The 14,808-nt window shown below is 41.3% G+C and overlaps 1 protein-coding gene across 3 annotated transcripts in view; it reads right to left on the bottom strand.

Annotated features, from left to right (window-relative positions):
• Positions 1–14,808, bottom strand: part of epha3 (eph receptor A3) — a 143,935-nt gene that overhangs the window by 39,800 nt on the left and 89,327 nt on the right. For all 3 annotated transcript variants that reach the window (XM_074659681.1, XM_074659682.1, XM_074659683.1), the window contains 3 exons: positions 11,578–11,733; positions 7,059–7,418; positions 1,662–1,786 (listed from right to left, as the gene is read on the bottom strand). In XM_074659681.1, the coding sequence (XP_074515782.1) occupies positions 1,662–1,786; positions 7,059–7,418; positions 11,578–11,733 (641 nt within the window). The remainder of the gene's footprint in view (positions 1–1,661; positions 1,787–7,058; positions 7,419–11,577; positions 11,734–14,808) is intronic.

Below are 14,808 nucleotides of genomic sequence, written 5' to 3'. Positions count from 1 at the left end.
TAATGTGTGAGCTGTGAATTAGACCTGCAGTGAGCTCTGACCCAGTATTAGTCATTAACTTTTCCTCTCGCTGTTCTCCGTTTTAACATCTTAGGTAAGGATGGCTGAGCAGGGAACAGAGTTTAAGAGAGGAAACAGCTTCTGTCTGCCTACTAATCAAGAGATTAGGGGCCACTGCTGGCATTCAAGCAAACTGGGATCTGGGACACATATACTCATACACACACATATACACGTTGAATCTGCCAGAGTGATTAAACTTGCATCCACGGCTAATTTCACCATCAAATGTCAGCCATAGAGCAGCATTGGTCCTGAAAGCCAGTGTAATTCGTTCTGCACTAATTTCCCTCACAGAGGAATGAGCGACCCCACAGATGCGTTTACTGTCTGCCATAAAACTTGTCTCCATTAAGGAGAAAAGAGGAGAGGAGAGGAGAGGAGAGGAGAGGAGAGGAGAGGAGAGGAGAGGAGAGGAGGACAGGATGAGACATAGAGGGAGAGATGAAAAGAGGAGATGAGAGGTAAACATTAGGGGAGGAGTATGAAGCAGAAGAATGAAGACATAAAGACAAAAACGAAGAAGAGACGATAGAGGTAGTAGGAGAGGAGAAAGGTGTGGTGAGAAATGGATGACAGGATGCAGGACGAGAACACAACATGAGGATATTTTGGGCTTGTTATAGTAGCGACACTGGGCAAAATCAATTTCACGGCAAAGATTTGAACCCAAACCCCAAAACTTTTTGGGGTTAAGGGAAACATGATTTCAAAACTGTTTTTTGTAATGTGACTTTGGCTCCAAACATCGTAGATTAACAAAAGTAATCCAAGGAAACACTGCATTTAAAGCAATAGTTTGTCATTTTGGAAATCTTTTGGAAACGTATTCACTTTCTCGCGAAGAGTTTGATGAAACGATTGACACCATTCTCAAAAGTGCCTTTCCTTAACTTGCATGTCTGGAGGAGGACTTTAGTGTGCATGCTCTATAGGCCCAAACACGTGGAAACGTGAGGAAGCCTGAAGAGACTCTTTCAGAGTATGCCCACAGTAAGCACATTTCAAATGCCATCTTTGAAGTCGGTCTCCACTTCTCCTTAATATACTGCATCTATAGGCTCTGTCCAAAGGTAGAAAAATCCAACCACTAGCAACTCTAATGGCACCTACACACAATACAACTTCCAAAGTCATCAGATTGCTGTACTAATCTCATTACACGACTATCTTGGGGTATCATTTGTTGTTGTTGTGGTCTCTACATTACACGAGGGATTGACGACTGGGGGTCACACATTACAAGACGTTTCACAAGGAGGAATCCCCGACAAGTCTTTCTGGTCTCCAAACTACAATTAGTCAACAAAACATGTGAGAAGTGATACGGGAAAAGACGCAAGACCATGCATGAGACAGAAGTTCTTTCCTCCAAAAAGGATGTCCGTAAGAAGTTAGCTATCAAAATAGTTTGTGCAATAATTTGCAGCAAAAAACCAAGGAAGAAAAAGAAAAGAATATGTAGGAGAGAATGGTTGGGGAGACATGAGCAGCAAGGATTGTCTGTCTTGCAGAGAGATTTGCTGATATTCTGTTGAAGACCCGAATCTCCGAACACTGTCGACGTGTGGAAAATCAGGGCTGACAGATTCCGCACCAACCTTTTCGTAGTATTTGATCTCATAGTCGAGGATGATGCCGTTGGGTCTCTCTGGCTGCTGCCAGGACAGCGAGACGCTGTTTCGAGACGTCTTCTCCTTTCTGATCACTGCGACCGGGGATGGAGCTGCGGGAGAGACATGGACAGACAGACAGAGTGAGAGAGAAAGAGAGTGAGTTGCTTCATAGTGAGGTTCAGTGGAAGTTCAGTCCTCCGGTGTTGCATCCTGGCAATTGTCTATGGTTCCTGTTAGCCTAATTCAGTTTGCTGCCCAGTGGGGCCGCATTAAAGGCTCTGGCCCAGGAACGAGACCATGTACACTAATACAAATACTGGCTAGTGCATACAGTATACGCACACACACACATACACTAGCTCAAAGACTTATAATACTGACATCAGTGCATTTCAACTATGTGAGAGTGATGCAGTAGATAGTGCTTATAGATTAGATGATTCATCTTTAACTCTTCAAAACAAAACATTATACATTTTACTAATGAAGTTGCCATGAACCAATATGTTAGTGTTTTATAATACTGGTATAATGGCAGCATAAAACTGTGTCAGCGGTAGTCATATTGTCGCCTCCACACTCTTCTCATTCAATATAAACTGAGAAACCTTTACAGATTAAACCCAACCTTGAACTATTGACATTTTCTTCTCACACGAACAACTAGCTTATTAATTTTTCTACTGTTGATAACCAGTCTTATAACTCAAGCAATTAAGTGAGTGAGTAAAAGCTTTGACATGTGTATATCTGAAAGGAATCACTGGGTAATGTCATCAAAATGAAGAAAAACAAGGCCATGCTTGGTTACCACGCTAAGTGACTAGAGCTGGTGAGAATATTAAACTCCCATTGAGTCACATTAGTTCTTGTTTATGTTGCTTATACAACGCGGTACATTTGCATGTCCTTTAGCGTTTCATTGTAGCGTCTATTGTTCCTCTGCATTTCTCAGCAATGTGTTTTAATTTGAATATATATATAAATCAGCTCTTCCCCTTTCTCTCACTGCTGTCCCTTTTTGGTGTGGCTCTTTCTCCCTCGCCAATCTTCCTCGCCAATCCTCTTCACCCATGCATCGCCTTGCCTCGGGGAGTTCACATGGTCCCAAGTAATTCAGCACGTCCCTCCCTCTATCAAGCCCTGCGCCCCTCCCTCCCTCCCTCATTCCTTCTCTCTCTCTCTCTCTCTTCACTCCCTTTCTCATTTCCCTTTTTTACTGCTCTCTAATTGCCAGGCAGCTCCGGGGCCAGCCCGGCATCTGAGGCATCGACTTTTAATTTTATTAGACCACAGGAAAAAACATGTTTGTCTTTGAAATGTTCGAGCCTTTCTTGATTGTGATTATATAGCAGAGTGTGTCTCCGTATGTGTGTGTGTGTGTGTGTGTGTGTGTGTGTCTATCCGTGCATATACTTGTGTGTATTTCCGCGGGAAGTTATTTTTTCTCTTGTAATGAATCCAGATGGGGAGAATCTGTTTCTATACCCCCTGCTCCTCCTCTCCTCCTCTCCCTCTGGTTCTGATAGCGGGGTGAGGCTGTGCTTTTTATTGGCTCTGTGGTTTATGGTGGTAATGATTTACTGTGTCTGGGCCGCTTGGAGGCAGCTTCAAGTTCCTCTCCTCCTCCTCCTACTCCTTCTCCTTGCTTCTCTCTCTCTCTCTGCATGTCTACTGCCAAGCACTTAATTTGCTGTCACTCTCTGTTTCTGTCTGTGGTATAACTGTAAAACCGATACAAGACACCAGGCCCATAATGGCCTTAAAAACTGGCCTTCAGCGTCATTCACCTGTGATGTGAGGGACACGGCACAGCTGCTGGGACACGTCTATTTATTCTGTCCAACACCGGTGGACTTATATTGGTAGCAACACTTTAGATTTCAATCAGAAGAGATGCCGTCCAATGACTTAAAAGCATTGCTAAGATCTGATATTGGCAGATTGAATCACAGACTTAACTATTCTTCTGTTCTTGTCTTTTGCAGAGAAGTTGTTTTCAAGAAGGTCATTTGAGTCGGTCCCCAATCAAATTTGTGTTATTTGACAAATTGTAGTTTTGTGTTTGATTTCTGTACTTCTTAACTCAGTTGCTTCCCCTTCTAACCTCTAACATTTATTTTCAAATCAGCATTTTGTAATATCTAAATCTAAAAAGAACATTTAAAAGTGTGATTCAATCCATAAATAAATTAAATAAACTTACAAATTTAATTGTTCAACATTTTGAGAAATCTGCTACTACTCTTTCTTGCGAGTTGAGAAGAGTTTTTTATGTTTTGCTTTCACTCATTGAGACTATAAACAAAATGTGATGTCCTTGCGCTAGATAATAGCACAGACAAGATAACGGTGGCCGCTGGTGAAATTTTTTTTGTTTATAAACACGGCCGGTCCCCTGGATGGTAAAACATCATCGGGCCATCATCGACATAACTGAATACAGCATTTATCAGTGGCCACGAGAGTTTATTTACCAATACCAAGTTTGTAGCCGTGATTGCTGAATGAAATTTGGTTTTGTTGCAGCAAGGACATTTAGTCTCTCCCACGATGATTGAGACTATGAATATGGGATCTCGTTTGCGCAAGATAGATGCTCGTGGTAGAAAAATGGTGACTGGTCAGTGTATTATTTTCTTCCTTAACCTCAACAAACAAAAGAAACCTCAGCTCAGATTTGTTGTTCACATTGTAACATTTTCAGGGAAAACATAGAGTCTACTGCGTCCTTTCGGATTTTAACGCACAAGAGAAGCTTTTGTTTGCTTGTCATCTCTCTCTCTGCATTCCTGTCTTCTATTCACACCATTTTGTTTGTTCACTCTCTTGGACTGCACAGCTATCGATCTTTACCACCTTCAAACTTTGGAGGAATACATTATTGATATGTGAACACATACTGAGATGAAATATTAATAAGCCTGAAGCAATGCTCTCTCTCTATGTTCCATTGTGGTCACCAACAACCACATCATCATATCAACAAGCAGATGAAGAAGTTATTCGCCCAGGCATGTACAGTATATACTGTATATACTGTATGTGCCTGCGTTTTCTTCTTGTTAGAGCCACTCTGCGAAGTTCAGCCGCAGTTCATACTGTTGATATTAGACTACTTTAAATGTGGATCACAGTTACTCTGTTGTTTGCATAGTTATGACAATGAGTGGAGGGCAAAGGATGTGGAAGGAGGAGAGCTATCTGACAGCACCTTGACAGCGCAGCCAGGACACACAGCTCCTTCCCAGGGAAACACTTAATCCAGCTTTTAACAGCTTTGGCATCTGTACGTGTGTGTGTGAGTGTTTATGTGAGAGAAAGTGTACTGTAGACGGGTGGGGCTAGTGCACTGACATACCTAATCCTTGTAAACTCTCAGGGCTGATGGAGAGTGTGCAGCTGCAGGCGGAGATATGTGTGGGTGTGTGGTACAAGGGAAGGTGGGTATGTTTGTGCTTCTATGTGCTTGACCTGTGATATGGAAAGATTCATCTCTTCTGATGATCCCTCAAACATTAAAGATGTTTTTTAATATTCAGATCACACACATAGCCCTCTTAGCGTTGATAAGTCCTCTTCAAATCTAATATGTATGCCGATCGCAGAGAGATTCCCCCTGACTAACCACGCAGATTATAACGGTTAATAATAAAAAACTCCTGCTAAACCTCTCTGTTTTTCATTTCGATGGTCTTTACTTCACATGTGTAGTTTTTAATCCCCATTGCCCTTTCCCCCTCATAACAACATATGATTTGAGTCGTGACTTATCTGCAGCCTGGGCACGAGTGCACGTAGAGTATGTGAACGCATACACAAAATCTATATTTACCTCTCATCCCTGCCCTGTCACTTTAAAGACGTCATGTCTGGACCTTGTCACTTTTAATACAGCCAAGGTGTGACAACAACACAGAGCAAACGCAGCAGACGTCTCTCTGTGTATAGTGTGTACACACGAACTTTCACATTTGCATATTCATCGCACCGACAGGTTTCTTCTCAGAGAGTTTATATATGTATGATTGAGTGTATCTATCCTTACAGTGTGTGTGTGTATGTGTATGTTTATCCTTGAGTCCTTCTCCAAGAAAGATAAATGCTGTGCGATTATCACACAGAAAGAGGAATCTTCTTAATCATGCCTTGCCTTGATTTAAGAAAATGTGACATGTCCTGAGTCACTGAGCTGTCCTGCCTCACTGATTCGACCTGAATATAGCAAAAGCACCCACAGTAACATGTAACTCAAAGCAACTCTTATGTTCCTGAAATAAAGCAGGTACAAGGAGGTGCCATGTCGGCACTCAAATCAAAACAAACAATACTTCACGACATACCTACACCAACCACTCTGTTGAAATTCACAGCTATTGCCATCTGCCTATCATCAACGACGTGATGTAGTGTCTGACCTCGCCGTATGACAACTTATGAGAGAAACTCCCATCTGTTCACTCTGCTCTAAAACCACCTTCCAAGTGCTAAATCACCTCACAAGGTTTGGGACCCAAAAGAAGAAAGGCCTACAGAGAGTTGTAGAAATGCAAAAAGAAGAAGAGAATAAGGGAGGGTGTATGTTGAGTTTGGAAGGATCCTGTGTCCAGATGAAGAGAGAGATAATGACTGAGTGGAAAAAAAACAATCGCTGAACTGCAGACACAAAAACATTACAGAACACAAAGGCAAACAGTGTAAGAGAACAGTGAAGGGAGCGGGAATAGGGAACAGAATAAATCGATGCACTATACGGCCAGACCTTTGCACATTCCTCGCTAGAGTCAGGGATTTCTGAGGTTTGGCACTTTCTACAGCAGCTAGATTTATTTTACTCTTGGAATTTCACAACACCGCTTCCTTTTGCCTTCATATTCATCTCAGGACTTGATGTGTGGAGAGATATTTGTATAAAAGATTGATGGGAGTTTTGGGTGCCCATCTTCACGTTAAAGGCGATCTGTTAAAAGGATGAGATATTTTCCTTTTATTTTTTGCGAAGGAGGAAGACATTCGATCTCTGTCGTTAAACAAGAGAACAGCGGCCTGGGATCGCCTTGTAAATGTCCAGGGCTGATGGTTGGAGTGCATATGTTTGGAGCACATAAACCATAGACTATATGATAGGGATATTTAGAGGGAGAGGGAGAAAAGAGGTGCAGCATAGAGAGAGGTATGTAGCTCTTCTTTTTTATTTATACACTTGCGGTTTTATCCACAGTAAAATTCAAATGATAGTTTTCTTCATGCATTAGAACCACACACCCATATACAGTTTATATATGGTGTCTGGACTCTTGTGGTTGTGTTGTACCTCCTATATCTGTCTGATTATATGAGTGCATGCCTTTATCCATCTACCCATCTGTTGTGACAACTCACCAGCTTGGTTGGTGGTGATGGTGACGGCGGCGTATTGCCTCATCTTGGGTGCCAGCGATGACACACCGTTCAGCGCCTCGATCTCAAAGGTGTAGTTGGTGTGGGCTAGCAGGTCGCCCACCGTCACCGTGGTGTTGTGGAGGCCCGCGGCCCTAGGCAGAAAGTGAACATTGCTCCGGCAGGGCTCGCAACGCAGGTTGCCGCCGTTGCTGCCGTTAGCGGCCTCGCCGCGGCAGCGCTTGCAGAGGACGGTGAAGGTGACGTCCCTGCGCCCGCCGGCGTCCTCCGGCCAGCTCCAGTCCAGGATAACGGAGGTCTCGTTGATGGAAGAGATCACGTTTCGAGGAGCTGACGGGGGTCCTGGTGGAGAAGGAGAGGAAGTGGGATCGAGGTGAGTAAAGGAGGATGAGGTCATTAGATAAATAGGATGAGAGAGACGTTTGGATTGGGAAGAAAAAAGGTGGAAAGAAAGGTAATTAGTAGAAAGATGGAAGGGAAGAGAGCAAATAAAGGAGAGGTTGGAAATAGAATCAACTTCAAGCAGCACACTGACATTAGATGGAATTAGATTTAGCAGCGGAGTCATCTGCCAAGTACAATACACACAGCATCTAAGATCTTCAAGAATTCAATAAAGACCATTATACACTGTAAACTAATGGGGTTATTAAAAAAAAGAAAGGGGCAAGATTTCTCGAAAACATTGTGATGGATTTATCTGTTGCAGTGTGTATTAAATGTTTTCTGTTTTTCCAGGAAGTGAGTTTTCCAGTAAGAAATGAGCCATTTAATGGGGTCTTTAAAGTGCAAAACTAGTGCACCTACTCTGTGATTTTCACTCAAGAAAAAATTTATTGAAAGCTGCACAATGTAATTGTGGTTTAATCATGGTAATATCAGGGTTGAGATAATATGAGTCTGTGTATGTGCTGCAAAATGTATCTGTTTTCTGCTCTTTGGATCACTAAAAGAAGAAAAGGGCATGACAGCCTCTTCCACAAAAAAAAAAGCCTGTCAAACTCAGACTGACATATAAAAGTAAAAACGTCTTATTGCAAACAGATCTCTCTGAATATTTCCAGATTTGTATATCAAAGCTATGGCTGTAATTACATGGAGAACAAAACAAAACTGCCAAATAACTCTCTGTTGAGAAGTTGCAGGAGGAGGAGGGAAATGGGCTTAGCGGATCGTGTCTTGAGATAAAATGCTTTGTTTGGTTTCTTTGACTTGACAGGAATTTACTTCACTCCCAAACTATGCACAGCTCCTGTCTCGGTGATCTGCATTACAGACTTTGTGTTTGTGCACGAGAGAAATCAGAAGAAAGACACACCAAATGCTTTGGAATCAGAAAATGCCATCAGGGTATCTGAAAGGCTCACAAATCTAAATTGAAGACTTCTTAAGACATGTTTGATGTTGAGACGAATCTAACGGGACTGATGTTTAAGAGCAGTTTTGCTTCTCCTAGGTTGTATAATCTCTCTAATAGAGCTCAACGGTGACCGCCCACTTTTTGAACGGCGCTGTTCCAGGAGTGAATTTCCCGTCCATTCACTCCATTGACATTTCAGAAAATCCTTATATAAAGAGTTTTAAGCATGAAACCAAGTCAACCAGCTATGAGATGAATCATGGCCATAAAACATCTGATTCAGAGCAAAAAAATAAAATAAATTGAAAAATGGAAAAAAAAAGGCAGAGGTACAAGGGAACTACTCATCCCATAAACCATTAAGAATGGTGACTCGCCGTCTCTGGAAACTCCCGAAAAAACTTTTAAACTAACCATTGTCGATCTAAAATGAAGAGAGATTCAGCAACTGCATGTATATTTCTCGTCTCAAATGTTTTCAGAAACACATTTAGGTGAACTATTTTCGGAACATAAGAGAAAGTTACAAAATGAGCCTCCATGTTGGTCCAGTTTGAAATCTGGGAGCATATCATGTGCTGAACGTACGAGTGCGTACGAAACACGTACCCTCACTACCTGTTTGCGGTTGCGGTAAACATTTCTATGATAACAGCGAGTTCCACCAATCAGAGACGTCGCTGCTACACCTAGGATTGTGGGTAGTGTAGTTCTTGTCCATGACATTGTGAATAAAACATGTCTTTTTTAAAACAAGGTTGATATCATACAGACTTGTTGCTTCTACGGGAGCATATTCCATTGTTTCAGAATCTCCTAGCTCATGGTGAGTCTAACTTGGATGGTTACGACATTATAGCTAATAATCAAATCCACGATTCAGAATATGAATGAGGTTTTCACTTCAAACTCACTGTTGAGCTCTATTGAAACCATAAAATGAAATGATTTTAATGCACAATAAGGACACACTGAAGGGGCTAGATATGCTATTCCATTAGGCTATTACAATTACTACCATTCAACCATATGGTAAAAGAACACCATTTATGGTTTTAAGTCTCCTCCTCAGCCTCAACAGAAATCACTCAATGCAAAGAATTTGACGTCCTGTTACTGTCATCAAAATTAAATCTGATTGGAAACATTTGATTCCAAGTGCGATCAGGCAGCACATCTCATAGCCTAATAATTGTGAAATCTTTCTCTACCACTGAGACCAGCGCTAACATTCAAGGGGCTCTCAGCCAACTCAAGTCAAGCAATAAGCACCAAATAATTTGTCAAGACCTTACTGTCAAAACCATTACTCCTTTCACTAACGCAGCGAAAGCCTCCTCAGAGAAAACAGCTTATGGATGGATACTGTCGTCAACAGTATCCATTATTAAGAACGTATATATATCAACCTGCTCTGTGTGCTCTTAAAAGTGAGACTGTATTATTTTCTTTGATACTAATCTGACCCTGACAGTCCTCTGGCTCACCTATACAGCTCACTCCCCTGTCCACATCAAACTCCTGGACCTGTAATTCATACACGATATTACCTGCACAGGCATGCACACGCACACATGCAGGCAATCATGCACTCATTCGAGATGTCAAAATAATACATTGACATCGAGATTAACATGTGACATGAGTTATGGCGTGTAAGAACCGAGGATGTGTGCGTAATCTCCGATCCCTCACAAAGAGACGTATGTATTGGTAATTCTCTTTAGGCTCGTTCCAGCCTCCTACGTACTGTATCACTGGAGATCACTTGATTTGAAAAAAAAGAGTGATTTGATGGTGATGATCAGCAGGACGGACCGGCACTTCTTGTGCATATTTGTGCTAATTTGGAGGAGGTGCTGTGGGCTGTATGGTATGCATTGATGCATTTTTAAGTGGTGGAACTGAATTCTTGGAAGTACATACTATACTTTATACACTGTTAGGACAGCTGTTACACAACCGTCCCACGTTGAATACAGCAGGAAATACCATACTGTTGGAAGAATATCTTTTTTAGTTTTTCTTTAGTTTCTCATTTTTCTGCCAACATTTTCAAAATTTCCAGACTCAGTTCTAAACAACCTCTATCCCACCGCTAACAGTATAATCAAGATCATTATCTCCTAACAACGTATCTATTCATTTGCAGCCCTCGCGCCGCTCAATCTGTCCCACCGAGGTGAAATTTGCCTAGTTGACAAGATGGCGTTGAGATAATCACGACGGGGACCTGCCGTGACTGTCTTTCTAATGAGGATCCTGTCTATGGCTGTGGGCATCGATTTGTATTTTCTACTTGCTCTCAACACGGTGCGAGACTTTTTTTTTTTTTTTCTTCCTAGCCCATTTAGTAGCAGATGTATCCATAACCTGACATCAGGGAATGCAGTGATTTATAGTTTTATGGGGAATGCATTTTGGAGGGCTCGCAGGAGGCATCAGCATCTGCAATCCATTTGCATCAGAGGGAGACAAAAGAGAATCATGTAGGGAGTGGAAAAGGTGATAAAGAGTTCTTGGGCAACCGTGGCTTTGGTGACCTTTAAATAAATAAGGAATGTTAACGCTCTTTTGTCTATTAGTGAGCCATTTTGTACCGGTGAATCAATCTTGAACTGCATTATGCGTATCCAACTATAAATGAGATTCTGCTGACAAGAAACATACACTGTAAACACTGTTAGACTGTTTACATGAGAAAAACAACAAGCTTCTGGATTAAATGTGCATGTATAGGTTTACAGTGTGTATCTTTTTCATCAAATATCTTTTTTGTGTTGTACAAAAGTACGTCTATAACAATGTGGAGCACCGGACGAACATAGTTTTCCGCACAAATGATTTGTGTGAAACACATCTGAAAGCATTTTCACCATCATAGGACACTAAAACTCAGTGACAACCAAATGAATGGCTTTGAGCATCTCTTCAAGGCGAGGGTAAGACAGGTTTCATTGCATGTTTTATGGGCTAATGAGAAAAATCCTCCCACACCACATTGGAGGGCGTCTCTGGTCGGATACCTGATAGAAAAATAACATGCCGTGCAGAAGGGAGGGAACCTGCATCACATAAGGATGCCACTAAGATATATAGTCCCAAATGTAATGCTAAGTGTAATATTAAAAGCACACTTACGGGTACAGGCCATGGAGGCAGGGTCTCCCTCGGCACGGAAGTAGTTCTTCTCACAGCCGCAGTGCAGCGACCCCTCATGGTGAGAGAAACTGTGAGGCGGACACTTTGAACACTCCATGTTTCCCAGCGTAGATTTGTAGAAGCCGGCCCTGCACACTGGAGACAAAAGAACACAGACAGATGCATGAGTGTCATGCTGAAGCAGCACATCGATACCTATCTAATACAAGTAAGAAATGAACTCACTACACATATAAACAAACTGCAAGAAGAGGAGTGAATGTAAATCTGATGAACCCATTGACTGCTAGTAAAAAAACAAAAACAATAATTCTCTGAAATGTCTTTGTCTCTGTTTCTCGCTCGCTTCATCTCTCAGAAGGCACAACATGAATAATGCAAATTGTCCCCTCAGATAAAAGGACTGTTCTCTTTAAATATCAGTGGTGTTAAATCTGCACTCAGCAGCTCTTTTAACTCCTACTCACCACAAATCTGTTGCAATCTGTGCAAGTAGGGTGACACTCCACCTGTGCAAAGTATATCACATGTGTATGTGTGTTTGTGTGTCTGTGTAGGAAGGAACATCAAACGTAACTTTCCTTTATGTTTTTCTCTCCTTTCTCTATCAATTTAGTTCCACTGCACTCTTGTATTCTCTTTTCTTCTCCTTTATTACATGGTGTCATCTTGATGATGGGATACAAAGCTTTTACTGCCCATAGACAGCAAGGTTTAACACCAAAAGTACTGATGTATTTCGACTGTCAGTACACAGTAACTGCAAATTCAAATAACACAGGTCACAGGACTAAAGCAGCATTCAGCCGGTATTTTACAAATATTGCAGGAATTCAATATCTTTAGAGGAGATCAAAAACTATTAAATGTTTTCACTAAATCTAAAGGTTAACAAACTCTTGCAATACTGGGAAAACATGGATTGCGTTTATGGCCTCATGCAACACATTCTCACTCCCAACTCGTCAAATACCACCATTTGGTCAGCGCCCCTCGGCCTCGGAGACCGACACACCAGTATTAAATTACTTTTGAACTGGCATGTATTTCCATCAGTATAACGTTTGTATAAATGCATAGGTGACTAACCGTTTATTCTACTTCTTGTATTTCTATGTTTCTTGAAAAGGTTCTTTCAGATACTCAGGTGCCCATGACAGATATACGGTTCCTAATAGCATTAAACAGACTACAAACCCAGTCACGTTTAAGGCAAAACTGAAACGCTGGTTTTTAGATAACGTACTCCTGTCAAGACAGTAGGGAGGGTTGTATGTAGCTCATTTAATAGACCAGTTTGAGTATAATAGGAAGTGTGTATTTTAGCCTGTTGTCAGAATAATACCTGTTAATGCCTGATGTGAATATGTTCTGATTATTGATGTTTTGTTTGTGCTTTTACATGCCGCTTATGCAATATTCAACTATCTTCACATGCAGGTACACACACTCGCACACAGTTCTATGACATCTAACTACAACAAAGACCACAAAGGAAATAATAGATAGTAATAAATAGTTTATTTTTGTGCTATGCTTGATGTTCTTTTAATTGTGCATGTACAGTATTGGTGTTGCAACCATTTAGGTGTCTTTTCTAAACAAATTACGAAATAAAACAAAACAAAAAGAACTGCATGGTAATTGTATTAAAGAAATTGCAAAAAGTCTTCCCACAGACAAGTATGGTTTCATTATGCATTACATAATTAACCAATCACCTATTTATTTTTTATCAATGTGCAAACATGGAACTTTTACAGTAATCTGATACTTTTGCAAACATACACAGACAAGAAAGCTTTCTCTCTCTATCTCTCTCTCTCTCTCCCTCACACACACATGCACACACACACACACACACTAGATTAAAAAAATGGCCAGCACCAATAGCAGCGAGCCAGCAGAATGTGTGGGCTCAGCAGAACAGGTCTGACAGATCCCAGTGGTGGACAACATACTAAAGCAAAAGCCAACACTGCTGATACTACTGCCATATTCATCACTGACACTGGCACACCAAGGTCCCATGCTGCCTGAAACACTCCTCCAGCTCCCCTTTACAGTGTGCATGTGTGTGAGAGTAATAACATGTGAGGCGGGTTTAAACAGCCCAATATAATCCTACTGATGGAATGACAACCACAACACTTGCTGACACACACAAAACAGACCACCCCGATTGGAGGACGCGCCAGGAAATTAGACCTGACAGCCAGCGCCCCCGGCCAATCAGGTGAGAGGAGCAGCGAGATAGCCGCTGGGTCAGCAGAAAGGCACGAGGAACATAAAACAGGAGTGTGGATAAACAGACAGAAGTTAGAATGGATTAATCTCATAACGGTGGCAGACTGAGATCTGATCCCCTCGATCCATAAACAACCTTTGACGGAGCGCACATGCCCCCGAACACTTCACCTCTGGATAACACCAAACAAAGATCCCTTCACTATATACACGGGACAGTTAAAGCACCGCATGGCTCGAGTCCAACTGGATCTGGTTCCATTTATAAATCGTCTGTACGAACTCCTGGCATCGCTCTTACTGCGGATTAGAAACTAATCAATTATGGCGATATTCATATTCACAGGAAAGCTGTTGGCAAGATTTGATTTAGTTTTCATATTAAGATATTATATAATATGATATCATTGTGGATTATATGTTTTCCTTTTTATTGCACTGCTAGAATAACAGATTAAGACAAATGAGACTGATCAAGACACTTAATTTATCTCAAAATGAACTGCTATAGGCATTATGCATTTGGACTTTCCAAATATGTCTGTGGCTTTCGGCCCAAAGCCCATTGGTTCCTACTGAAGACTAACTCTTTTAAAATGGGTCACAAATATTGATTCATTTTGGAAAAAGGCTAAATCATTTCCTCTAACAGCTGGACATTTTAGTTTTTAGCAAACATTACTCACACAGGAGTGAATGGTGTGTTTGTTGGTGACCATTTTCAGCTGTGGATTATTATACATTTTGGGCGTTAGTGCATATTTGTGGTAGTGGGAGTTTGTTTGTTTAATGGTGTGGCTCACTGGTGTGGTTTTATTAGATTTGGGACAACAATAGAGGTAATAGTACAGAGGAATGTGCTGTATAATTCTTTAGCTACACCACAAATCCTTTCTAGTAGTATCAATTTGTCAATATTAAGAAAAATATTGAATATCACCAGACTTTATCCTTTAAGCTCGG

The sequence above is a fragment of the Sebastes fasciatus genome, chromosome 14 (assembly GCF_043250625.1).
Source record: "Sebastes fasciatus isolate fSebFas1 chromosome 14, fSebFas1.pri, whole genome shotgun sequence".
In the NCBI taxonomy this organism is placed as follows: domain Eukaryota; kingdom Metazoa; phylum Chordata; class Actinopteri; order Perciformes; family Sebastidae; genus Sebastes; species Sebastes fasciatus.
This window is presented reverse-complemented; position numbering and strand designations above follow the sequence as displayed.